The 27,483-nt window shown below is 42.3% G+C and overlaps 1 protein-coding gene across 1 annotated transcript in view; it reads right to left on the reverse strand.

Annotated features, from left to right (window-relative positions):
• TTLL11 (tubulin tyrosine ligase like 11) overlaps positions 1–27,213 on the reverse strand; it is a 490,512-nt gene extending 463,299 nt beyond the window's left edge. Inside the window, exon 1 of the mRNA XM_069241682.1 lies at positions 26,422–27,213. Coding sequence (XP_069097783.1) covers positions 26,422–27,021 — 600 coding nt within the window. The 5' untranslated portion in view covers positions 27,022–27,213. The remainder of the gene's footprint in view (positions 1–26,421) is intronic.
• Positions 27,214–27,483: the final 270 nt, after the last annotated feature.

The following is a 27,483-nucleotide window of genomic DNA, read 5'->3' on the forward strand; positions in this document are numbered from 1 at the left end:
CACAACAGCTCACTCGTGAATTATTTTTTTTTTTATTTCACTTCTCATTTGCTTTATACTTAAACAAGACAGGATATACGTTACTGTTGCTGTTCTTTTCTCCTTATTTTACGTTGTGGTTCATATAGAAAAATTACACTATCTATATATATATATATATATATACACATATATATATATATATATACACACACACACACACACACACACACACACACACACACACTCACACATATATATTGTAGTGATTGTAGACAGTCTACCGGTCTTGTTACATCGCCCTCCTTGAGTTTTACTTACCCCTTTGGAGTCCGGACGTGCCGACTTTTTCACGCAATCCTCCCCACCTTCCTTAAGCATTTGTAGGTACGTTTTCATTCACTGTTATATCTCTTGTCCACTATTTTTATCTCCTTTCTTCTCATACTCTATCTTCATTTCTTCTCTTCTTTCCCCATCTCTTCTTTTGTTTTCCCTCTTTCCTCTCAACATCATTCTAGATTTATGTCTATATCACTTCCGTTTCATGCTGTTATTTCTCCCATTAGTTGTCTGGTTCTTTTCCACATTACTATCTATTGTGTTTGGTTATATTTTTCATTCTACTTCTTCCTCAATGCTCTTGAATATGGTATTTTGGAACCTAAGACCTTTAAATTCCCTGATCAAACGACAAACAGTTTTGTCCCATTTGTAAAAGCTTAATGCTTATATCGCTTTGCTGTAGGAGTCACACCCTACAGAAAGCAAATCTATGATACTTCGCAAAGGGTAAGTGGGCAATGTATTTTTCTCACCAGGAAATGGGAAAACATGGTGTTATAATTTTATGTCATAAATCTTTGCATATTCAAATGGTGTCTCAGGAAACTGATGATGAGGTGAGATGGCTTTTGCTCAAACTATGTATTGATAAGGTCGCAATTATACTCTATAATAATGTCTATGGTCCTAATGCCCCGGACTGCAGGTTTGGATCAACCACTTCTCAGAAACACTTGTAATATTCTGATGATAATATTGTTTTAGCACGGGACTTCAACCATTTTTTTTTCATCCCTTCCTCGATAGACATTCCCCATCACCTTATATTCTGAATAAATCACAAAAACATTTGTACAAGCTATACAGCAATGTTGCCTAACAGATGCTTGGTGTCTATGCAATCCCACCTTAAGAGAATATATATATATTTCTCTCCTGTACGTCACACACAATCTCAAATAGATTATTTCTTCACTTTTCATCCTCTCAATCATTACACACAGCAGACACTGGATCCATTTTAGTTTCTGATCATGCTCAACTTTCTATATCTCTTGACCTTCTACTCAAACATATCTCTATCACAAGATGAAAGTTCAACAACTCTTTATTACTAGACTCAACAATTACCTCTTCTTTTATTTATTTCTTGCATAAATATTTTCTCCTCAATCATATGGATACTTTACCTTTTCACACAATTTGGGACATTTTCAAAGCCTCAGCGCAAGATTTTGTTATCAATTATGTATCTAAGAAAAAGAAACTCTCAGGTCTAATCCAAACAAATACTTGAAATTAAACATCTTGAACACTCCCATTACAAATCTCGCACACAACAGTCATTACAATTACTTATTAAATTTAAGCTTTATTTCAAAAAGATTTCAACTGAAAAAGTATCCTCTTACCTCCTCAAATCCAGTGCCAAATTTTACAGGGGCAACAGCAAATCTGGGAAGATATATTAACATATCTACCCTCATTTAAAAAAACAGACTATTCTCAAATAGACTTTTCATCTCTAGAAACATATATGACACACTCAGATCTTCATCATGCTCTTCTTTCCCTCAAAAAGGAGAAAGTGCCTGGACCTTACAGATTTACAAACAAATTTTACAGATTCTTCTCCCAAATACTGCTCCCAAAATCTTGTAACGTTATTCACTCCTTTACTGAAACTTTCAATTCTTCTGGCTCTTTTTTAGACACACTCATTTGTCTCATCCCAAAGGATTGCAAAGAACCACAGCACTGTAGGAACTATAGACCCATCTCACTTGTTAACGTTGATTATAAGATATTCACAAACGCATTAGCCTCTAGAATGGAATCTTTCCTCCTGAACTTTTGGATAAGGAACAATCAGATTTTGTTAAGGACAGATACTTGTCCGAAAAAACAAGCTTATTCTTTGATATCCTCTCCAAATTTGCAGTTATATCTATTGCCTTAGATGCAGAGAAAGCTTTCGACTGCATAAATTGGAAATTCCTCTTTCACACCCTCATTTGGTTTGGATTTGGCCATAAAATGATTACTTCCCTCTTATACACTTCTCCTCAAGCAGCCATATGCACTAATGGGTTGACCTCTGCATATTTCTCTCTTGGCAGGGGTGGTCGACAAGGATGTCCCCTCTCTCTGTTTCTTTTAAACCTAGCCCTTGAACTTTTCTTATCTCTTATTAGGCAAAATGAAAATATAGTCACATATAATACTAAACATGTCAAATTAGCCACACATGCTGACAACATTTTATTATTTATCTCAAATCCTCAATCTTCATTTCCCGCTTTTTCATTGGAGGTTTCCTCTTATGCCATAGTATCTGGCTATAAGTTAAATCATGGCAAATGCAAAGTTGTACCCCTCAACAAATTCACTTTCAAACATGACTTCTCCACTTTCAACTTTAAATGGTAATCGCTCACTTCTTCTGTTTCTACAAATATTCACACTTGTGTTCATAAAATCACTCTGTTGACAAGCAGATGGCATCCTCTACATTTAGTTTGGTGGGGTAGACTTGATACTATTAAGATGATGTTAGTTCCTATTATTCTCGTCACCATCTTTAACATTCCTTTAAATATTCCTCATAAATCATACACGAACATTTATTCAATATTATCCTCTTTTCTTTGGAACAAAATAAAGCCTTGTATGCCTCTACTAAAACTACAACGCCTCAAGTCTGAGGGTGGAGTACATTTTCCTGATTACTCCAAATACCATAAAGCACTCTTATGAAGACAATCTAATTCCCTAACATATACTCCATTATGGACAGAGTTGGAGCGCAAGTTCTTATCACCTTTTTAATTTCTTGAATATTTAACTTTCATGAGAAAACCTCAGAAATGTCCTAACCCAATCCTTAGGAACACCTGTGAATTGTTAGCTTCAAACATGTCTTATTATCCCACAGACTTATGTTCCTTTATGAACTCTACCATTCAGCATTATAAATATATACAAATTAATAACTGTCCTGTTTATTGGCCAACCTGGAGATAAAAAAGGGCTAGTCTGGGTCAACCAAATGTTCAATCAAGATTCCCTAATATACTTTTCACAAGCTCAGGCCCCTTTAAACTTCCATCCAATTTCCAAACAAAAATGTACATCTCTACAGAAGACCTTTTCGCAAGCATATCTTAGTTTTAAACAAATTTCTCCATATAATCCAACACTTATCAATAATCTTGCTATAAAATTTTACACACAAACCCTAAAGCCACTACTATTTACTCCCACGAACAATACATTGATACAGACAGGCCTAAATCTAACATTGAGCTAGCATGGGAAACTGACCTTTCCGCTACCTTTTCCACATCAACATGGAAACACGTTTGGATTAAAATCAGGAAATCCTCCCTGGCAGCAAATATGACGCAAACACTCTTTTTTATTTGCAAAAGGCTTTTTCTGACACTCAATCTCCTACACAAGATTAACCCAGATATTCCAGATACTTGCTGGACTTGTTCTTTTCTACAAGCTGATTTGAAACTTTTGCTCTTCACATGTCTGTTTGTTTCCACTTTTTGGACTCCAGTTTGGGATAAAATCAATTTTATATTTCATTCCAAATAGTCGCTATTCTGTTGCCAATGTATTTTGAGTAGTATATCTGATGCCTGGGCAGATATCTCATTTGATTTGAAAATATTGGACTTATTACTAGCAATTGCATTTCCGCAAAAAGTTTGACATTGGAAGGATTTCTCGTAACTGTCATTTAAAGCTTGGTGGTATGCAGTCTGCTACAGTCATCGATTGGACACTGCTTCTATGCACCCTAAATTACTGGTTTTGAAGCAGAAAACCCTTTGGACACCCATTACACAATGACATTGACAACTCTGCAAAATTGTGATTTGCCCGGTTACCCTATGCTCAAGGAGTTCATTAACCTCCCTGACTTCCTATTTTAGATTATATCTTTGTATGTGATTGTTATATGATTTATTATTTAGGATTTGCTGTAATCAAACACCTATGGATATATAACCTATGTACCTCCCTCTCCCTCCCTTCTCCCCTTCATTTAGTTCCCCCTTATCCACCAAATGTATTACTTCTTATGTATTTTACTTTGTACCACAATATTCGTAATACACATATTCTTTAAACTCTAGGAAGACTAAAAGATAGCGCAGGTGCAGATTACTGCCATACCCAGACCACTAATCTGCCATCATTTTGATTACTTTCCAACAATTATTCTTAGATCTGGCACCACTACATATTACAAAAATTCTTGAGCTTGAGACTTCAAAAGAAGAAGAGGCAAATGGCTGGTAAATATTCTAATCATCTTATACTTGCAACTGAGTGTCTCATTTTGTTAAGTTTGTCACAGGATGTGAATGCGTCAGGGTCATTCTTGTTTATAGTCAGGTGTCCAGAGTAACGCTGACTCACGTTTAGAGGATGAAAGAGAGTGCCTCTGCTTAAATTCTGTACTCGAGACACCTTCTTCTTCTAGTAACAGCCTACCTGAATCAGTAGGAGCTGCAGAGACTCATTCAAGATGCCTCTAAAGTTACCTGTTCATTTTGCCTTCTAGTAATACAAAACCAGGTCCTTCCCTGACGTCCCCAAGGAGATGAAGGTGTTTTGTTGTCTTTAATGCCACGCCTTCTTCTTTACTCTATTAAGCCAGTCCATTTCTTATAGATATAGCTGTGCTCTGTTAACTCTCCGATGTAGCTGAGTTCACGTGAAAACATGTGATACAATAATATAAGGCTTTATGGTAATATTAATGTTATACGTGCTATTAAACCATTCACTTGCTTTCTACAATTTGAATATCACATTTAAAAACGAATATGCCTGCTCTCAAACACCTGTCTGGGACGCAGACACAAACAACTTTGATCATCCGATATGTGTTATGCAAGCAATGAGGTTGACTGGCAATGGCCTTTTCACATTTACAAAACATCCCAGCAGCTTACAGCCTGCAGCCTAGTAATCCTAAGTAACCCAGCCTACCTCCTATAATGAAGAAAATAAGTACTAATTACCCAACAAGAGCAGCCCCTGGTATAGTAGAGAGGGTAAAACAGAGGGCATGATGCCCCTGAAGAAAGAGAAAGCAGAGAAGGTACAATTCATAAAATGATAAAAGGCAAAAATAAAGGAAGGGCAGACAATTCTAACAGTAGTAAACATATTTTTTTTGATTTATAAATTCTCATTAAAATTGAAACTATTTAATCATGTTTAGAGGTACCCTTAAAACTTGGGCGCCACCAGGTTTCTGTTTCAAGTTAGTAAAAATCGAGCCATACTGTGTTCTAATAAATAAGGGTTCAGCAATTTATCATATAATAATAAGGGAATTCCAGATTCCAGGCTGACTAACAGATTACACAGTAGAATAGGGTGCACACCTATCACGTGAGTAACGACTGCCTATTCACCATGTTACTAGGGACAGCCTATCCACGTTACTAAGGACTGCCTATTCAACGCATGTTAGTTGGGATTGCCTATTCAACACATTAGGATGGACTGCCTATTCAAAACATTAGGAATAATCGCCAATCCAACATGCTAGTAGGCACTGCCTATTCAACACATTAGTAGAGGCTGCCTATTCAACAATTTGGGAGGAATTGCCTAAGTAAAACTCTAGAGGGATAGCCTATCCAACATATAATAGGGTTTGCCTATGCAACACGTTAGTAGGGATTGCCTATACAACATATCTTAATAGGAATTGGCTATCCAACGCATGTTAGAAGTGCACTACCTCTTTAACACATGGTGCTAGGGACTGCCTATTCAACATGTTAGGAGGGATTACCTATCCAACCCATGTTAGTAGGAACTGCCTATACAACCCATCTTAGTAGGAACTGCCTATACAACACATGTTAGTAGGGACTGCCTATCCCAAACGTAAGGATGAGCGATATTGATTTATATATTAACTAGTTAACTTGTTTAAGTAAATCTACATTTAAGGTGAAAATTCTCGATCTCCACCTACGAAATATAGAAACAAAAGAGATTAAATAAAAACATGCTTATTTGGCCCACTGGCATTATTTAGTTATCAAGCTGTAGATGTGCTTCCTATATTGCTCCATGATTCAAGGTAGTGACTGGTGAAGTATGTGAAAATAGTTTACACTCAAGAATATAAATGTACCAATCTAACATAAAGCACTTTGGGACAGATGCACAAAAAAGTAAGATTTGAGATTTCCTAATTGCGATTCTTACCAAATTCCAATCAGGAAACCTCTATTCTTAATGTATGAAAACTTTCAATTATTAAATGCGGACTCCTAGTAGATTGCAAATCGATACAGAAAATACAGAATCTGTAAGTATTCAAAATTGCAAATTGTGATTCTGTAAAGTGTTACAGCATCACAATTTGTGATTAATACAAACAAAAATGCTTTACTGTGTTCACAATTGGCCCGATTTTGCAAATCTGCCCATTTGCGACAGCCAAAAGGTTTTGTACATCTGGCCCATTGTGGCTATTTGTGATAGCTTGCTTAAAGAAAACACAAACAGATCCTTTAATGTGTGGCAAACCTCAAAGCCCTAGCCTAGGAGCTGGATAGATGTCACTCTCTCTGTGGTTTCCTTATCTATACAATAGAAAGTATCAGTCCTGAAATTTGCTAAATCACCCACCTTGCAGTCTACTGACGACTGTGGCTGGTATGTGCTGCTTTTAAATTCTGTGAGCTCCTCGTCTAACTCATTGTGACCTCCAATCAAGTTAATATTGTCTGTGATTTATAACTTAAGAGGTAATGTGTAAAGTATTTGTTCAACACTTAAATTACAGTAACACGGTGAAAACACCAAAAAGAGACTCCACATGTCTTATCTGAGTCAATCAAGACCAAAACAACAAAAATTTAATAAGTATAACTCAAGATATGATTTTTTAAGTAATAAACTGCAATGTAGTCCTTAGAAGTCAACAGAGCTGAAAGGTTACTTGAGGTCATGCTAGGCCACGGGAAGTCCAAAGTTCAGGCCGATCATGAAAGAGAGCAGCCCAGCTACAGGACTCATGCAGGGCCTGCTGAAAAGTACCTTGGATGAAGGGCTGCGTCAAAGTCGAGGAGGTGATGCGAAGGTGATGCGTCAGTTCTGATCTGCGCAGTCTGGGGGATACGTCATAGTCGAGCCATGCAGTCATCAAATCAGTGTACTCGAAGTGCAGCGTTGAACCCTCTGCAATGAAGGCGATGCTTCGTGGTCGAGCTGCGCAGCAAAGGTGATGCACTGGAGTTATTGCTGATGCGTTGATCCTGAGACACGCATTCTGTGTTGCGGAGTCCTTGACCTCAGTGGTAACGGCAATGGATCAGCATCAAGAGAGGATGCACAGGTTCCGATCGGCACAACAGCGTTTATTTTTGCAGAAAACAGCTACATAGTACCCTTCTAAGGCCCAGTACTGGATTGGCACCTCTTGGCAGGACAGGATTCACAGCTGGCTGAGTCCAGCAGCTGAAGCAGAGTTAGGGGAAGTCTTTGATGGCCCTGAGACTTCAGATCAGGAGGCAAGCTAGCAAGCCCTTGGAGTCATTTGGTTCTTGTAAGGCTATGGAGAGTTAAATCCAGTCTTTCTCACTCTCAGGCAAAAGACAGCAGACCAACACAACAATACAGTTCAGCAGAGTGGCAGTCCCTCCTGGCAGCACAGCAGTCCTTCTTGCTGGCCAAAGGTCCTCAGATCCAGAAGTGCACTGATTTGGTGAGGTTTGGGGTCAGGTACTTATGCCCAGTTGAGCCTTTGAAGAAGGGGAGAATTCAAAGAGAGGTCTTTAGAGTGCACAAGTTCCATGTCCTTCTTTTCCTGGCTCTAGACACTCTACAGGGGTTATGCAGCGTTTTGTGTGGGGACAGGCACAGCCCTATTCAGGTGTATGTGTCAGGTACTACCTCCCATCTATCCCAGGAAGGCCTATCAACCTGGTGATGGGCCATCACCATGTAAATTTCACTCTGCAGCTCCCTTTGTGTGTGGCTGTGTAAAGGAATGCACAAAGCCCAGCTGTCACCTACCCCAGATGTGTATTCAGAGATAGGCAGGCCAGGCACAGAATGGTTAAAGTAAGAACATGCCAACTTTCTAAAAGTGGCATTTCCAGACTTACAATTCAAAATCTGACTTCATCATGAGTTGTGATTTGAAATTATGAGTCCAGAGACACCAAACTTCAAATTTCTATCTAGTCCCAATTGGAAATTGCACTGAAAGGCTGTTTCAAGGTAATTCCAATGTTAACCTATTGGAGAAATAGACCTTGCAGTAGTGAAAAACACATTTAATCATTTTCACTACCATGACATGTTAGACTTTAAAGTACATGTCCAACTTTTTAAATATACTGCACCTTGCCCTTGGGGCTAACTAGGGCCTACCTTAGGGGTGACTTATATGTAATAAAAAGGAAGGTTTGGGCCTGACAAGTGGGCGCACTTGTCAGGTCGAAATAGCGGTTCGAAACTGCACACACAGCCTCAGCAGTGGCAGGCCTGAGACATGTTAAAAGGGATAATGGAGTGGGTGGCACAATCAGTGATGCAGGCCCACTAGTAGCATTTGATTGACAGACCCTGGGCACATTTAGTGCACTTTACTAATGACTTACAAATAATTGAATATGCCAATTGTGGATTAGCTAATATCACCATATTTTAGAGTACAAAGCACCTGCACTTTCGTACTGGTTAGCGGTGGGAAAATGCACAGAATCCTAAAGCCAGCAACAATGAAGTCAGCAAAACAGAAAGTCAGAAGGCAAAAAGTTAAGGAAAACCAGGGGTGCCAGGTCTAACAAAGATAAATACATAAATTTAACTAAAATGATAGCAGACCAAATATGACATATGTTTGCGCGTTCTTAGGGGACATCCTGGCTATTTGAGGTACAACAGTGGCATATCTGTAATACTTTAGAGGGTATCCTCAGCAAACTTTTAGTAATCCCTTCACAACAGTGGCCCATCAGGGACATATTAGTAGGCATCCTTGGTGACATTTAGGTTATTTCCCATTTTATTTGGATACTCTTGGCACCATTCTGACTACCTCCAACATAATTGTGACCCATCCTTACAAAATTGGGAGGATTCGTGTTGACCTTCTGGCTATCCTCGCCATAAAAGAGCACCAATGCTTCAAGAGCAGGGGCTGCTGTGGGACGGTTAACTTGGGTGTCCCTAGCGGGTCAAAGCATTTCACCACCTTCACAGCATTATGTATTTGTGGGGAGAGGTGGGTGGAAATTAGTGTGGTGGGGGTGTGTGTGTGTGTGCACATGCACAACCTGTTCTTGTGTACAATACATAGAGTGTGGCCTGTGAGAAACAACTTCAATCAAGGTCTCAATTCATAGTGAGCATGCAAAATGCATTAATTCGAAAAATGCAATGGGCTTGTCTCAGAACATACGATGTACAACCAGTAAGCCAGTGCCTGAAGGGTGTTTGCCCAAACAAACCAAAGACTGAAGTGTGAGTGTGGGGGGGAAAGGCACTGTCCAAAGCTCCTTAATGTGTGTGTATGTTTTGGGTTGTGGCTATGGTGACATGAGATTTTAGTAGCTAAAAGATGTCACAGCCAGACCTAACAAGAGGGACATATCCCTTTAGCCCTCTTGCTTCAGATGCCAGTTGCAGTTTGTACCCTCTTCTTCAGTCTGTACCTACTACTATTAATTGTCACTTAAAAGCATTAAAATCTGAGTTTATAGTTGTAGATTCTGCTTCCTGATTCATAAATTAAGAATTTGGAATGGAACTTCTACTATGTGGATAGCCTCACCCTCACAGTGTATTTTCCTGTAGGAGTATGTATTTTATGAGAGGATAAAAAGAGGATGGGGCCTCGTATAGTGACTATACAGAGTCATGTCAACATCTTCGCGGCTGTAACTTTGTGGGCATTTTCAAATGTTTTGTTTGGTGTTTACAGTCCTGGAAGCAACCCGAAAATTACTCTTACAAAAGCCAGGAGTGTTTCCAGGACAAGAGAGGAAAGAGAAATGAGCTTAGTTAATGAGGAGTTTGTGAATGGTTGCCTTCAGAAGGAAATATGTCTTGCCACAATGGACAAAAACGTATTTTTACTAAAAACAACAAAACACATTCGGAGCTATTCACAAAGGTAACTTACACTTGAGAGTAATTTACATGTGTAATTTAGTCTTACACTTTTGAGTAACTTTTCAACTTTGAACTACTCGCAAAATGAGAGTGTAAAGTTACTCAAAAGTATATGCTTATATGTATACTGAATAAGGTGGTGGAGTCAAATTTGTGAGTCTAAGTTAACACTGCCAAAAAGAAACAGTAGTAAGTTCAGCACCATACATGGCCAACCACTGGTATCGCAACACTCTCATATTGAAAATTGGAGGTAGGGACCTAAATTAAAACCTCATATGAAATAATGTTAAATTAAATTATTTACAATAAGTAAAATGTAAATAAATACCTTAATGTTAAAATAAATCTAAACAAGAATATGATTTAATTTGAAGATATTTTAACCTTTTTTTATTTTTTACATTAATTTATCATTATGTTTAATTAAAATATAATGAAACTACTCTTAATTCGGTACATCACTTTAATAATTGTTAATATATAATGAATAAATGCTTTTACTTTATGTTTGAATTTATTTTTTAATTTAAACTAAAATAATTTTGATTTAATTTACTATATTTAGATAAAGATCTAATTAAAAATTAAGTTAATAACGCTGTAGCATTTTTGTTCTAAATTTAAATATCTCACATTATTTTACACTAATATTTAAGTAAATATATTTTTACTGATGTATTATGAAGGTTAATACACTTGACTAATTTTCCCTATCCTTTACCATAGAGCTTCTCCACCTCGACTGTGGTAAAGTATTGGGTAAGGTAAGAAAGTTTATTTACCAAACACAAATCTGTAAAAATATGCCAGGATCTGGTTTGAAGCTTTCTATTTAAATGTGAGCATTTCTGCCACAAACATGATTTCCATCTAGCTCAGCCTGCAATACATCCGAGTGCAGGGACATCCATCTGCTTACTAGAGGGGACCAGCTTTCCTGGTGTTTGAATGTCTCTAGTACTGATTGTGTCCTCTGTGCAAAATGCAAAACTGCTGCAGTTTTGTGGACTAAGACACGAACCCCCTGATTATCAGCTGTTTGAAGGCATCCTTGAATATTACTGGTGGAACCATGATAATACCCTCCGTGATATCACTATTTTATCGCCTCGTTCCTGTGAAAGGGAATTGACGGAAGATTGCTAGGTCACTTAGAAACCTGCTGTAGAGATGACTTGCTAATACTGGGTTGGATAGATCATTTTTTAGAAAGATTGTTGGACTGCAGGTCAGGCCTTTGGGTTGTCTCATTTGGCAAATCAATATACATCACTGCCAAAGCTACACTGGTTCAATTGCTTTAAACATGAATTCATATGAAGTTGGATCATGGGTTGTTTTGCCTCTGTTCATGAAATGATCCCAAGTCAAAAATCCAACATTTGGGTCAGGTGCGGAAAGCACATCTGTGGTAAATGAACTGGAAGTGGGCTATGTTTTATCTAGTATCTACGCATATCGCACTTGCTTAATGGCACAGCAGAAAATTATTGGCGCCCATGTGTAAAAAGCATTACTGTATGCAGTTTATCAAAACATTGTCTCAAAAACCACTGGGGATAAAATTATATTTTGCCCTTGTATGTTATTGATGTTTAAACTGTTATCAACTCTTACAAAACTCAAGATGGTTGTTAACATTTAAGGGCCATGTTTAGTATGAAATACACAGAAGCCGCTTCATGGCTTTCCTTGCATCCCATTGTACAACAGTCACAGGTGCAGGTGGGTCACAGTTTACCTGTGCGCTGCATGAATGAGCAAACAGAAACAGCCCTCCTGTAAGGCAGGTTTCTGTGGTATGGGCAGCATTTGTCCTTTTCATCCAGACTGGGAAATATCAGATACCCAGACGAATACGGCTATGCTGCTGTAGGTTTATTACATAATATTAATTTAGTCCTCTGGGACATCAGGTGCACAAAGAAATGTACAGTCAGTCTGTCAACTGCTAAAGTGCTATCTCAGTTGTGTTCTTTAAAACACTGTTTGCAATTATAGTTTCAAACCTTCTTACTTTTCTGTGTTTTCTGTAGACTCTGATGGCTTGTCCTAGACAGACACAAGACCTGTTCTCTGAGAGAGTAAGAGTCCCCACCAAAGAGATAATAGCAAATGTCTCAATAACAAGACCCTATTTACTCTTCATTATGTTTGGGTTATAAATCATTGTGTTCAGAACTATCAGGTGCAAACTTAGGACTTTGTGATATCTTCATGTGCATAATCCCTCGCAGGCTGCTCGTGTGCACAGTTTCAGTGCATCAGTCTTGCTAAACTGCTGCCTCGCCAAACAGACACATCAATCATTGACTTAGTGAGTCAGTGGCTTCCAGTATCTCTACCTGGCTGTCTTTGGTGATCATCGATAAGGTATTAGTCATACTAGAGGAGTCCTTTGACACTATCACATCAGTATGGCCTGCAAGTGAGAGCAAAGGATCTATGGCCTGGCCCATGACAGTGCTGTGCTCTGGGATATTCTGCAGTACTTTACCCTTTCATGAAGTGTCACCTTGATACAAATGTAAGACCATCGTTTTCCTGTAGAAATTGTGATGAACAGATTGTCCTTGCCATTTTAGTAAATTAGGCGGTTGCGGCAGCTCACAGAGCTGTATTGCTGTCCTCCCTGGCTGCTCATAGGGATGTCTATGAAATGTTGTGACTGTGTGGTGCATTTCAAGCAGTGGAGTACAAGCTGGTTGTACCATGCAGGCGTGTCCAGCAACAGCAACACACACAGCTTCGCTCTTGCTCAAGGAAGCTGTACTTGAAGGATAATGTGGACCTAAACCTCTCGGTGCTACAGTAGCAGTCATTCCTTGTCTATAAAGGCAACAATGAAGCAATCCTGTTGCTAACTGGCCGGCACCGTAGGATCCAGCTGATGTCAACTACTACACCTTGTGTTGGTCTGAAGTTGGGTTTGTTGTGTGGATGCAACGGATTATTTGTTCTTAGTTTGTCAGTGAATGAAAAGTCTGAAAAAGACACATGTCAAATTAGATCTGTTGTTACTTTAGGTTCTCACTATCCATGCTCTTGCCCCCTCTTGGTATCCCTCCTGGATGTCAACTGGTACATCCTCAGTGTACCGGAAGCCCATATCGAACACTGTCGCCGCTCGCATCCTGGTCCACAGTCCCGATCATCACTGCCCCCACCTCATAAAAACGCTTTCATCAGTACATATTCCAATCGTCTTCTTTCTTGGTTGCCAATTAGATTATAGTTTTAAAATCCAAACAAAAATCACACCTTTTTCTACAAGTGTCCTGCCTAGTGCATGGAGAGAGAGACAGCACACAAGGAGGAAATGGACTGAAAGCCACGCTGCAGATTTCTCTAAGCTCAGTGAAGAAAAACAAGACTGTGCTGCCACGAATTACTTTTAAGTGCTGCCCTGCAGAACACTGGAAGCAATACAGATGAGATGAGGTAGAGCTGACGAGCTGTGGAAAATGTTTTAATACTGAAGAGAGGTGAGAGTTTCGTGGTTAAGAGATGTACTGTAGATATCTAAATAATGCACACTACCTTTCGCAATGTGCACTTACTGATGTCCATTCCAGTGTATGTAACCTCTGCATAGTTTGGCAGTTTTTGCCTCCATCTTGAAAAACAGGAAGCAGCTGCTGCTGCTGTGCAAGCTGCTGCTGTGCACGCTGCTGCATTAGGGCAGTGCAGGCCCACAGACTCCAGCAACCACATCTGTGCTGACCTATCTCTTCTGCCTAATTCTCCTGTACCATTAAGCCCGAGACAGCATGAATGATGCCATGAATGGTGATTAATTTGAGGATGGACCACTGCTATGCCAGGGATACCTAGTCTTTTATCAAGAATGGCCTCAATAGGGCCAGAGTGGGAATATCAAGAATATCATCAACATGCCCACAATGTGGCTGGGATGAAACACTATTATCCCAGTGATAGCCAGATAGTTGCCAAGAATTCCCACAGAGTACCGGCGATGGTCCACTATTATGTCAGAGATTGCCCTAATGTTGAAAATAATTCCCATAATGCTTCTGTGGAATAGCAACCAGTCTACAACCTTCTTCGGTGCCAGCAATCAAGCAATCTGAGGCATCAATTGCCAAACTCGTCATCAAACCTCAACAGACCGAATGATCAGAAAACTGGTCCAATAATTCCTGCTCACTGAGGTCATCAATCATGGTAGGGCAAAAGTCTTCCCAAAGACATGAAGCACTAGTGCAATCGATTTCGATATGATGGAGGATCTCAAAAATAGGAAGACCTCCATGGAAAATCTCTTTCTAATTCTCTAGCAGCATCCAAAGCGTGGGTCAATGTCTGGAATTCCAAAGACAATACTGATACTCAAAGATTGCCTTAACTTTTAGCATGCAAGGTCTTTAAATAAGAAAGACCATAAACACCGAGGTCCACCGTCCCTTCACCTTTTCTATCTGTACATTTCACTCCCAGGCCCTTATTTGTGTACCCTGTTCTGCTTTCCCACACCCGGCGATCTGGGCGCCACCCTCGGGAGCATAGGCAGACCCAGGCAACTCCGCTCACCTTCCACCTGCTCTTGTGCAACACTTCACTCCATCACCCGCCTCCTTGTATTTATTTGGCTCTGATTTTGAGAGTTTTAGAGCAGAGATAGGCAGAAGCATTTGGCTTCCTTTGCAGAGCATCCTTGCCTTTAGTAACACAAAGGTTAATGCGAGAGGCACACAAGGGAACAATCAATACAGTGTGTAGATGGACATAAATGTCTTCTAAGTAGCGGAAAGAAAAAAAAACCTTATAAAAAGCACTCCATCCAAAAGCACTCAGGACTTGCTCAGTAATGGAGTGGAAAGACAATGTGAATCCTTCCTTCCTGGCATAAAAAGGTTTAAAGTAGGTTTGTCATTTACAGGACACATGGCCTCCAAAAATAACTGCGACAAAGGTTTATATGGAACATGTCCTTATGAATTGTCTATCGCCCCTCTCTCCCCTATTCTGCCAAATCTCCTGGTACTTTATAACTCTTAAGCAGGCGGCTCCAAATCCTATTGATTAGACAGCAGATGCCCGCCTTAGCTGGCATCAAAGCTGAAGACATCCTTAAGTGCAGATCACTCCTAAGCCGTTTAGAGAAGGGTTAGACTGGCAATCTGTCAGCTAAAGCCCTGGGCACGACTCTCCTGCACGAAACCCTTGCTCAGGATGACTTTTCTGCACTGACTGTGACCGGTCGAACACAAAAATGAGAATCCTACAAATGTTGAAAAGGAGACCTTTTCTATTGAAGCAGCTTTGAAATAGTATTATTGTATGATGCTGGCTCTGGGACAAGTTTCGAATTGTACTGATATACCAGCCAAATGTACTTTTATAGTGAAAACAATTTTTAAATGAATTTTTTTTAAATCTGCTTCACTTATCCAAATATAGTGCTACATGGACCCGATGTTGGGTAACAGGGCCGGACTGGCAATAGCAGGCATTGGGCGTTTCCCCGGGAGGCTGGAGGGGTGGGGCCGGCTTGGTTATTGGGGCCCGCTTTGCAATGGTTCTGCAATATCGCCCCCCAGTAACAAAAGCAGCAATACAGCATAATTCACCCACTCTCGCTTTCAGCTCCTTGCAGGGGCTGGTCTGACAAAATTGCCAGGGCTGCTTCGGGTTCTCAGTCCGGCTTTGTTGGGTAACAGGTTTTAGTGTTTTACAAATACACACCAGGTTGGTGTATATAGGTTTGGCAGTCCCTGGCATCAGAAGCTGTGTGACTAGTAGAAGAAAAACACAAACCCTGGGCTAAAAGTTCAGAATGTCTAGCAAGTCAAGCTCCAACAAATAAGACGGCATCTACTAGGGCCAGGACAGAAAAAAACATCTGGAAGGCGATAGGGGACTTCAGAATGCCTCTCGTTTGGTAGCCAGTCCCCCTAAATAAAGTTATTTGACTCCTGCTTAATTTAATCTGGAACCAATGGCAAGTGCCACCTGGACTTCCTCCTCCCTTCCCGGCATGCACAAGTTTGTTTATTTAACCTACTCAAGAAGAGGTGAAAATGGCAAAAACACTGTTTAAGAGCATGGTCTAGAACTGCTGCACTGTTCCTGCCAGAGAAGGCACCATGAAGATGGTTAAGCGATGGCGTGTTATAAGTATTCTTATAAGGACCCATTTCGGATGACATGTTGACATTTTCTTCAGTTATGGAATAAATAGGAGTGGGGACACAAAAAAATAATTCCTTTAAAAGTAACATTTCAATAAAGAGTACCATGCATTAAATAACCTTTCTGTCCATTTTGCCTAAATAACATCTTTAATCAGGGTTTATTTTACTACCATGCTTGTGATTTAATAAATGACTCAATGGCAAAAGGACAAAATGGCAGTTGGGCCTGACTTGCATATTAAGCACACTGCCCCTGTTTGAAGTGCAGCCTTGTGTAGAATGGGGCACAAATCCACCGTCCTCAGAGGGGGCGTGAACTCAACAGCGGCTGAGGAGAGTCCCTCAACAAAAGATGGGGCCGCAGTTTGAATCCACAACTTCATCTTTTACAGGAGTGAACTAGCCTCCCTTTGGCGGGGAGAAGCGACCCCTCCCTGTAAGACTGCACTGGCTTTGGACCCCCTCCCCACCTTCCTCCCTTACAGCGGCCCTAAGGGCGAGCAGCGAGCGTGCGCCATCTCTATGTGGCGCACGATCAGCGAGTTTCCTGCTTCTTTGCTATTGTGCCCACGTCTTTAATGTGGAGGGGGCACAATTGCAACATGTTAATACCTTTGCATGGGGCCCCACTGCACCCAAATGAAGGAAAGCCCCTTCCTGATCTCACCAGTGCAAAACAGTGTTGGCGCGACCCACATTACAAAAGGAGCCGCACAAGCATCTGCAGCCCCATTTAAAAGTCCAAAGCACCTATGAGGCGCTTTGTATATTACGGTCAACCAATTCCTTTTTTAATTAAAAAACAAAAATAAAAAATGTAATACTGCAGAGGTGAATTAAGAGGCAGATATGACTTGAGCAGAGACAGTCAAGCACAGCCAGGCAAGTCTCTGACTGCATAACCATATAGGCATCTGTCGGAACGGAGTACATCCTGCCAAAGCCCAAATAAGCCCCTATATTATTTAAAATAGCACAACAGATTTAATGGTTTTTTCGTGACATATTTTAACATATTTGTAGATATTGTGCAACTTTTAAAGACTTTTACTTCATGTCCTGGACATTTAACATCACCAATCAATGGGGAATTTAGAGTACTGTGGAGAAAAAGAATGAATTTTCTGTACAATAATTATTAAAGTCTGTGAAAAAATCTAGCATTGGTCAGTGGTACTTCCACTTTTCTTGCCTATATTTTCTTTGAAGAAATAGTCATTTTGATCTGCAAGAGTTTAAAACTATATATTAACATCTTGTTATAATTACAGTATGAAACACAGCAACTGCATGTCTTCAAGAATGTCATGTTTGAGAACATGATCAATAATAGATGGGAGCTGTGGTTGTGTAGCTCACCAAACCTGACAAATTTCTATTTTATTTTCCCTCCTACAGTAGGCATGTTTCAATAAACATAACTTACCCTTTCTTGTTATTCCTGAAAGTATTGGGTTTAGATTATGTTACTGTTCTCAAGTGATTCCTTTCACACTGTCCAGCTTGTTATTGTTTTTATGGATTGACCAACCTTGACTTGACCCTGGTGATATCAGCCAGATAGGTGTCTATTACCAGAATTCGCACTGTTCTATGAAGGTGACCAAGTTGATCAACGTGACTTGTGCTTCCATTTATCCTGCCAGAATATATACAATCAATCATTGAATTTATAAAGCGCGCTACGTACCCGTGAGGGTTTCAAGGCACCTGGGGGGGGAGAAGGGGGAGAGCTGTTGTTACTGGTCAAAGAGCCAGGTCTTGAGGAGTCTTCTGAAGGTGAGTAGGTCTTGAGTCTGTCGCATGTCGGTCGGGAGGGAGTTCCAGGTTTTGGCGGCGAGGTATAAGAAGGATCTGCGGCCGGAGGTCTTTCTTCGGATGCGGGGGACGACGGCGAGGGCGAGGTTAGTGAAGCGGAGCTGACGGGTGGGGGTGTAGAAGTTGAGTCTGTTGTTTAGGTAGGCTGGTCCGGTGTCGTGGAGCGCTTTGTGGGCGTGGGTTAGGAGCTTGAAAGTGATTCTTTTGTCCACGGGGAGCCAGTGAAGGTTTCTCAGGTGGTGGGAGATGTGGCTGTGGCGGGGTACGTTGAGGATCAGACTGGCGGAGGCGTTTTGGATACGTTGGAGGCATAGTACGTCTTTTGCTGGTAGTAGACACTATCTTCTCACACCTTCTAAGTCACCACATCAGTCCTGGAGAACCCTCCTTGTGCATAGGGATCTGCAAGTTACTTGGAGTATTATAACAAGGGACATTCCCCAGAGGAAGAGGGCCCCTTCCTTCACTGCATGAATCTTTAACTGTGGAGAAAACTAGTTTGTCTTTTACAAGTTTCAATAGATAATGCAGTGCTTTGTACACACACACAGGCACGACTATGCCCTACATGAAGAGCACTAATTGATGCATTCAGTTAGCAAGAGCTCATCTTTACAATACTGCAAAGTGCAGTAGGCATGAGTGGGCAACCGTTTGAAAATATTAGGAAACTGAAGAGGAGGACTCAAGTGATACTTATGTCTGTGAGCACCAATAGCATGTACAATGTTAATATTTTTTTTTGTTCTCTTAATGTGCATTATGGAGTTAGGAGCCACCTCTAAGCACTATGGATTGGACATACTGAAAAATGCAATTGTGTGAGAAGTTCACAGGAAAGGTGTGCAATCCCAGGATGACAGGATTGAAAAGTATTCTGTATAACGAATATGGCTTTGTACAGTTGTGTGCTCATTGGGAGATGTCTTTAGTATTAGTTTTCTGATTGAACTAGATCAAATTTACAATGGGAAACAAACACTGGCAAAGCCAATAGGGCTGGTGTTGTTCATTAGTCTTTTGGAAATGCTTGTTTTGCTTTGTCAAGGCTTTTACAAACATTTATTGTTTGAGAAACTGCTGGGCATTTGCCGATCTAAAAACAAATATTGAACAAAGGCAAAAATGTTTTTAGTCACAAAAAAAACACACACACATTATCATAGTACTCCCTGGCAGCGAAGGGAACTACTTTGTGTGAGGAGGTACTCCTTGTGAAAGAGCAGAATGCCTTAGCTCTTAATTTAGTCAGCCAATGGATGAAGTGGGGTGATGAGTTGCTCCATAATGCATGCTCAAGTCGGATGGTGAATGACACAACCACAGACAACTGAAGTGTGGCTGAAAAAAACCTATAAATAACTATGTTGTACGCATAGTTTTAGTAAAATCAAAAGGTCCTAGATAACGCAAATCTAAACAAAGGAAAAACAGTCATTATGCCATCCACTGCTGCCAGCTTCTTGTGGAAGGAGAAAGGGAAGACAGAAGGAAGGAAGGAAGGAAGGAAGAGAGAAAGCAAGAAAGACAGAAAGTGCGCATCTTATAGGCCCATTTCACTATTAAATAGTGATTATAAATTGTTTGCCAAGATATTGGCAGATAGGTTGAATAGAGTAGTTAATAATCTGATACATTCGGGCCAGAAGGGTTTCTCAAAGGGAAGATATTTGTATGAATTGACATATGATTTGATTGGGGCTATAGATATGGCAACGTCTTTTGATTCCCCTTTGGGGATCGTTACTATTGATGCAGCGAAAGCCTTCGATCAAGTAAGCTGGGGATATCTAAAATCAGTTTTAAAACAATCTAATTTGGGTGATAACTTTTGTGGGGTTGTGAATCAGATATATAGGGCTCCTACAGCAAGAATACCCGTTAATGGAAATCTTACTGGAATCATTACAATAACAAGAGGTACTAGACAGGGATGTCCACTATCCCCCGTTCTATTTAACCTATATATCGAGCCATTTGCTAGGAATATTAGGCGGAATCTGGTGATTACTCCCTTTTGTTGTAAGGGTTGGGAAAGAAAGCTTGCTTTGTATGCAGACGATCTTTTGGTGTATACAGATAATCTATCATCTGCTATCCCCGAGATTTTTAGATTAGCCGAAGGATTTGGTAAAATATCAGGCTATCAGGTAAATGTGAAAAGACGGAGACAATGGCATGAAATATGGAGTATAGATCGGCTTACAGTAAAAAGGAAATAAGGTAGTTGGGTGTCCTGGTGACCCAGGATATCAAGCAGTTAGCAGAGAGGAATCAGCAAAAGCTGCTACTGGAGTGTAAGGGATTATTGCAGGGTTGGGTTCATCTTCCTTTAACAATTATTGGAAGAGTTAATTTGGTAAAAATGTCCATTCTTCCCAAGTGGAATTTCCTGTTTTCTGCTTCCCCACTCCCTATGCAGAAAAAAATGTATAGATAAGATGAAGCAGCTTATAAACGATTTCATATGGAGTTCTAAAGGGGTTAGAATTTCTCTGAGAAAGCTGTGCAGGTGTAAGGGAAAGGGTGGTTTGGCACTACCAGAACTACAGTATTATGCTTGGGATTTCCTTTTGAAGAATACTAGGATTCTATTTCTTTCTCCAGATTCTACAACAACGGGTCTCATGTTTAACGTGATGGCCTCTACCATCAAGGGTGCGTCAAGTAATTTCCTATTTAAATTTCATGATCCTAAGTTCTTTAAAAAGATAAAACTGAAAATTATGCAGGGATTGGCAGAATGTTGGTACCAGCTTAGATTAGCCGCAGAGGTAACATATTACAACTGCAACACACCTATCCGGGATTCTCTGGGTACACCAGATTGTTTTCAAGATGTTTTGGCTTTACCAATTAAACGGGCAGGGATAGACTACTGGGGGGATCTTTTTCAGGAGGGGGTCCTCCTTTCTTGGGAAGAGTTGAAGCAACAAACAGGCGGCTCCCTGACTAGATGGAAGTTTTTGCAGATAAGGGATTGGGCACAGGGGGTTAAGGGAGGAGTCGGTATGCATAACGTTCTGGAAGATGTTGTTCCGAGCCCATTGGTAGGTCCCCATAGAGTGGCAGCTTGGTACTGGGGGATTCTAGAAGGGGTGGATGGTGAGTTCGAACTTCCTACGGTTTTGTGGAATAATCTGTTCTCTAAAGAGTTAGCTCATATGTGGTGGAAGAAGTCATTAACTTTTCCGTTTGATACAGTTAAGTCGGCTGCTTTGAGGAGGAACCACTACTACACGATCCATAGAGCTTATATTTCTCCTGAGAAGTTGTCTAAAATGAAAGGAGGGCAGGAGGAGAAATGTCCAAAATGTGGTTTAATACAAGCAACTGACATTCATATGTTCTGGGAATGTCCGGATAGTCGTCTTTTTTGGGAAAAGGTATGTGAGACTGCTTCGAGTATATTGGAGTGGGAAATTACAGCATCTCTCCCTTTAGTAATATTTGGTCAACCACAAGATCAGGAGGGGAGGAGTGGAAGAGGTACAACCTTAAAACTTACATTTTTATTTTATGTAATTTTGTTGGGGAGAAGAGAAATATGTAGAAAATGGATGTTGGTTTCCCCTCCAGTATATTCGGAGTGGCTTAACACTGTGTTTCGTACCGCGGATTTGGATTTAATGTTACGGAAAAGTAATAGGACTGGGGGGAACTTTTGGGCCCCATTATTGACTTGGAAACATTGATTTAGGTAATGGTAATTTGTCGAAAACATCATGTGATAATAAGCTATTTGTCTCTGTTATTGGTCCAATGATTTTACCCCCTGCTCTGAAATCCTCATGGAATCTAGGTAGACAGAGGATTGTTTGAGAGTTAAGGGCGTCCTCTGGCCTGGACTACTCTACTGCTGGTAAAGTAAGAGGGGTTTAACGGCCACGGTGAATGAGGACAAAAAAAAATAAAAAGAAGAAGAAAGACAAAGTAAAAACAAAAATCAGAGAAAGAAAGAAAGAAAGAAAGAAAGAAAGAAAGAAAGAAAGAAAGAAAGAAAGACCAGTCAAGCGAGAATGAAAGAAGGGATGAAAGAAGAAAAGGAAAAAAAGAAGGGAAGAATTAAACAAAACAGCCACAAAGAAAGAAGGAAAGAAGTAGTGAAAGAAAAAGGAAAGCAAGAATGAAGGAAAAAAGTTGGAAAACAATAGAAAGAAAAAAGGAAAGAAAGCACAAAAGCGAAAAGGAAAGAAAGCACAAAAGCGAAAAGGAAAGAAAGCACAAAAGAGAAAAGGAAAGAAAGAAAGAAGGAAAGAAGGAAAGAAATGTTACAAATGCTAAAAACTAAACACAACAAATGTTTTCTTCCTGGGCAAAATTTATAAAAGAGCCATTGGTGAAATTGAGGCTAGAATAAACATGTTCTAAACAAATGTCCACTTGTGAATTGAAATGTATAATATTGAAGCTTTCGATAACTTAATAGAGAACAGTTTTAAATGGATGCAATCTGTTATGCTGTGAAATTCCTTTTAGGGTCGCCTTTGTTCATTTGGGAAAGTTAGAAACAGAGGACTTTCCCCAAAAGGAATTTACAACAGCATGGGCAGGAGACAGGAAATGATAAAGCATGGAAATGGCCTGTGCTCACATCTAATGTAAAGGGTCCTCCTGTCACATCAGACTCTAAACACAAATGCAACATCAAAGTAATAAATTAAAAATTAAAACATCAGCCAAGAAGTGAACCAGCTTGTGAGTCTCTCAAAGTGAAGTTAACCAGAGGCTTAAATGGGTTGACCCCTTGCCGCATACTGTATATTGTAGTGGGCGGAAGCAAAATGTGAATGACACACCAACAGACCAGTGAATATTGTATATTGTACATATGTTTAAAAAAATTAAAAGTCTTAGCTAACGCCTGACATAAAAAGATGCAGGAATGTAGTGTGAGCTATAAATGTAGTCTGTGTTTTATTCTAAAAAAGATGACTAACCAGGTAAATAATTACAGTGAGTGGTGACCTACGCTATGAGATCATCTGGGGGTTGACTGTGCACCCTCTAGTCCTCGACTGTGAAATGCAAGCTGAGTGGTTGAGCACGTGGCCTTCAGTCCTCCCTGATGTAGCATGGGAAGGTAACAGACCATGCAGTGCAAAGGAGGCGGGGGCACTGGCAGGTCAGCCCTCACTGTACTATCCCAGGCAGAAGGTGATACTGACAGGGGCTGATCCTGTTGTAAGATGCCTGTCGCAGGATCTGACAGGCGGAAGTCATCACTATGCTATGGCAGACAAGGCGTGGCATGGTCACACTCGTCTTTGTTGACACGTGTCATGAAGAGGGTAGCACTGGCTGGTTCTGATCCCAAAGGTATCGAGGTGGTCTGGTTTGTCAAGGTAAGGCTCTGGTCTTCAATGCATAGCCCTGCGTGGAAATTGGTATAATTAGTAAACCCCGCTTCCTGCTCGACTCCATCAGACAGCACCATCAGCAGGTTGCCGTTTCCGCTCTCCTATGTCATGCAGTGCTTGGTTTTTGCAGGCTCTTGTCTCGCTATACAGTGCCAGGCAAAGGCTCAAGGACTCACGTTTGTACCATCAGCTAGATGCTGCTCTGACACGCTTCAGTGCTCAATTTCTCATTGTGGAGTGACACTGAGAGGCTCAATCTTGCACCTTACTGAGCCAAGCTTATGATGGTAACGAAAGGTTCCCGCGTTGTGCCAGGCAGTACATGACTCACACTGAACAGAGTGCACTGCAGGGCTGGGTCTAATGGAGGGACGGGATATAGAAAGGACACACAGGAGGAAAGGGCCAACAGATGAGCCCGTGTTCCAGGCAGTGCGTGCTGCACGTAGGTAAGTTGAGCCTTAGACCATTAATTAACATGCAACTCGGTGCTCAGTTTTTGAGAAGCAAACACGCTGGGTCGAGAGAAAGGACAGGAAGGAGCATCAACATAAGGAAGAGCTTTAATCGTCCTTCTGGAGTTGAAGTCAAAGAACTTGACTATAGGAAAAAAGGATGCAATCAAACAGCCCAGCCGGCGGGGAGGGGTGGATTGATGGATGGATGGTCCTAACCCTATAAAGAGTACTTTTCACTAGTCATGGTTAGGTAGTGTCCCAGAACAACCCCAAATGCCTATGCATTTACTTCAGATCTGAACTGTGGGAAGAATATCCCTCAGTCCCAAAAGTCTGTGCCAATGACCCCTGCCCTGACTCCCACTTTTCATTACCTGCGGGGAACAGGGGCGAGTACCTCTCCATCAGGCTATGAGTGACAAAAACAAGGTTTCCACAGTATCCAGCAGATCCGATTTTACCAAAGGTTTGTAATTTGTGTTTTTTTTTTAGAAATGTTTAAAATTGGACACAAATGTCAGTGTTTAAAAGAAGAAGTAACCAGAAACTGCTCCATTACGTTTGCTTAATCCTCCTGCATTTGTAGGCCCACTCATGCCGATTCATAACACTTACAGTTTTAGCATCCTTTAGCCTTGGCGAGGGGCAGCCCTGGGACATATATGTCCTCACTGTGCACTGCCAGGGGCGAGTAACGTTACCAGGCTTCGTGAGCCTTTCACAGTGGAGTATCTCACTAGTAAGAATTTGTGATAAAAAAACTTCGCCAAAAGTGGTAAAATGGTAGGTTCTAATCCTCGCAGGGCTCTAGCCTTCGCAGCAATGTTCCAGGCATTTGCAAGCCCACATGTGGGAAAGGTAGACGGAAGCACTGCCACTTTTTGGTCATGCTGTGCTGTGCCAAGTAAACAGTAGGGATGATAGCTTTGGCCACTCTGTACTGTGCCAAGCGGTATATGCAAGATCAGATCTGAAAAGGGAAACAATGGCAGGGTCTGATCCCCTGGTCGTCTACCAGACAGATGATATCTGCAAGGCCAGACCTGGACCTGAAAGAGGTTAGCAATGACAGACTCTAAACACGCTGGACTGGCCCAGGCAGAGGGTAACAGTGACAAGATGTGGTAAGACTATACTTTGACAAAGAGAATGTAGCAATAATATGCACTGGTCACCGTGTGATGTGCCATGCAGAGGGTCATCTGTGTAAGCTTGAGTCTGGGGCAGACAGAGGGTAGCAAAAAAAGACTGTAGTCGCCCTGGGAGGTGCCAAGCGGAAGGTAGCAATGACAGGCACTGGTCACCCTCTACTGGGCAGAATAACATATGGGAGCTGGGGCAGACAGAAAACAACAATGAAAGACTCAGATCACCCTGCGAAGTGGCAAGTGGAAGGTAGCAAAGAGAGGAGCTGGCCACTCTCTAGTGTGCCAGGGAGAGGATGGCATCTACAAGCCCAGATCTGGACCACGCAGAAAGGATCAATGAAATACCCTGGTCACCCTGTGCTGTGCCAAGCAGAAGGTTGCATAACAAGCTCTGGTACCAATGTGGTGTGCCAGGCAGATGATGGCATCTATAAGGCTAGATCTGGACCAAGCAGAGAGTAGCAATGAAAGACCCTGGTCACCCTGTGCTGTGCCAAGGAGAAGGTTGCATAACAGGCTCTGGTACCTATGGGGTGTGCCAGGCAGAAGATGGCATCTATAAGCCTAGATCTGGACCAAGCAGAGAGTAGCAATGAAAGACCCTGGTCACCTTGTGCTGTGCCAAGCAGAAGGTAGCATAACAGGCTCCGGTACCTATGTGGTGTGCCAGGCAGAGGGTGGCATCTGCAAGCCTAGATCTGGACCAAGCAGAGAGTAGCACTGAAAGTCCCTGGTCACCCTTTGCTGTGCCAAGCAGAAGGTAGCATGGCAGGCTCTGGTACCTATGTGGTGTGCTAGGCAGAGGATGCAAGCCTGGATCTGGACCAGGCACAGGGAATCAATAACAGGCTCTGGTCACCTCCTACTGACTCGGGCAGAGGGACAGGCGTGGCACCGGCTGTGGTAAGGTTGTGCTACTCCAAGCAGGTGACAAAGGCATGCTCCGAGCACTCCGTGCTGTGCCAGGCCGGCTCACTTTACACTGAAGTGGTGCAGGGCAAGGGCTGAAAGCGAGGACAGGGTGAGGGTGACCCCCCCTTACCTCCTTCCAGCACAGCTCCTTGATGCTGGTCCTCAGCGCCTCCAGGGACGTCTTGGCTTTGGAGCTGTCCACGGTCACCGTCCTCCTGCGCCTGGAGCCCCGGCTGGTCTCCTCCTTCCTCTGTCCGGGGCACCTCCGGGGCGCTGGGACCCGGGCACCCCTCCTGTTCTCGGGCAGAGGGGCGCTGCCGGGCTGCGCGGGGAGGGTCCCGGGGCTCCGCTGGGGGGTCCCATCACCGGCGGGGCTCCGCTGGGGGGTCCCATCACCGGCGGGGCTCCGCTCGCTGCTTCCATCCCCGGGGGTCGGTGCCCGCCCCGGGGACCCTGCATCCTGCCCCTCCCCGGGAACCGGTGCCTCCTTCCCGTGCACCACCTCCCCGGGGGCCGGTGTCTGACCGCCAGGCTTCTGGCCCAGCCTCTCCACGGGGACGGGCGGCCTCTCCCCCCGCAGCCCCTCCCCGGGGGCCGGTGCGTGCCCTCCGGGCTCCCCCCGAGGCACTTCCATGGGGACCGCCCTGCACCGCGCCCTCTCCCCGGAGGGCGCCCCCGGCTTCAGCCGCGCCTTCAGGTCACGGATCGCCCGCTCGTAGTGCGCGCTCATGGCCGCGGCCGGCCGAGGTCTCCCCGCCGGGGCTCCCGCGGCATCACCGGGCAGGCAGGTCAGGCAGGGCTGCGGGCGGCATCACACTCCCGGCGCCATGATTGTTTGGGTCCGGTTGACAGCGCAACGCACGGGGGCCCGGGAGGGACAGAATTCCGAGCCCCGCCATAGGGCGCCTGTGACATCCATCGGCCCCGCCCCTTAAAGGGCCAGCCGCCCCTGCTGGGCAGGGAGAACCTCCCAGGAGGATTTAGATGGCCTAAAGATGACCTCAAGCGTGTTCTCAGACAATGCCCACTGGAAGGAGGGATTCCTCTTTGAGCATAGTGTAAGCTTGTTTAAAATAACAATGTAAGGTCAAACTAAATAATAATGTGTTGTTTAAGTGTAAACTACGTGCAGACTTATTGATAACCGAAGTACAGTTGTTGCTATCATTTATTGTGCTGCCATTACATGTGT

This window comes from Pleurodeles waltl, chromosome 6 (assembly GCF_031143425.1).
Source record: "Pleurodeles waltl isolate 20211129_DDA chromosome 6, aPleWal1.hap1.20221129, whole genome shotgun sequence".
Classification (NCBI taxonomy): Eukaryota; Metazoa; Chordata; class Amphibia; order Caudata; family Salamandridae; genus Pleurodeles; species Pleurodeles waltl.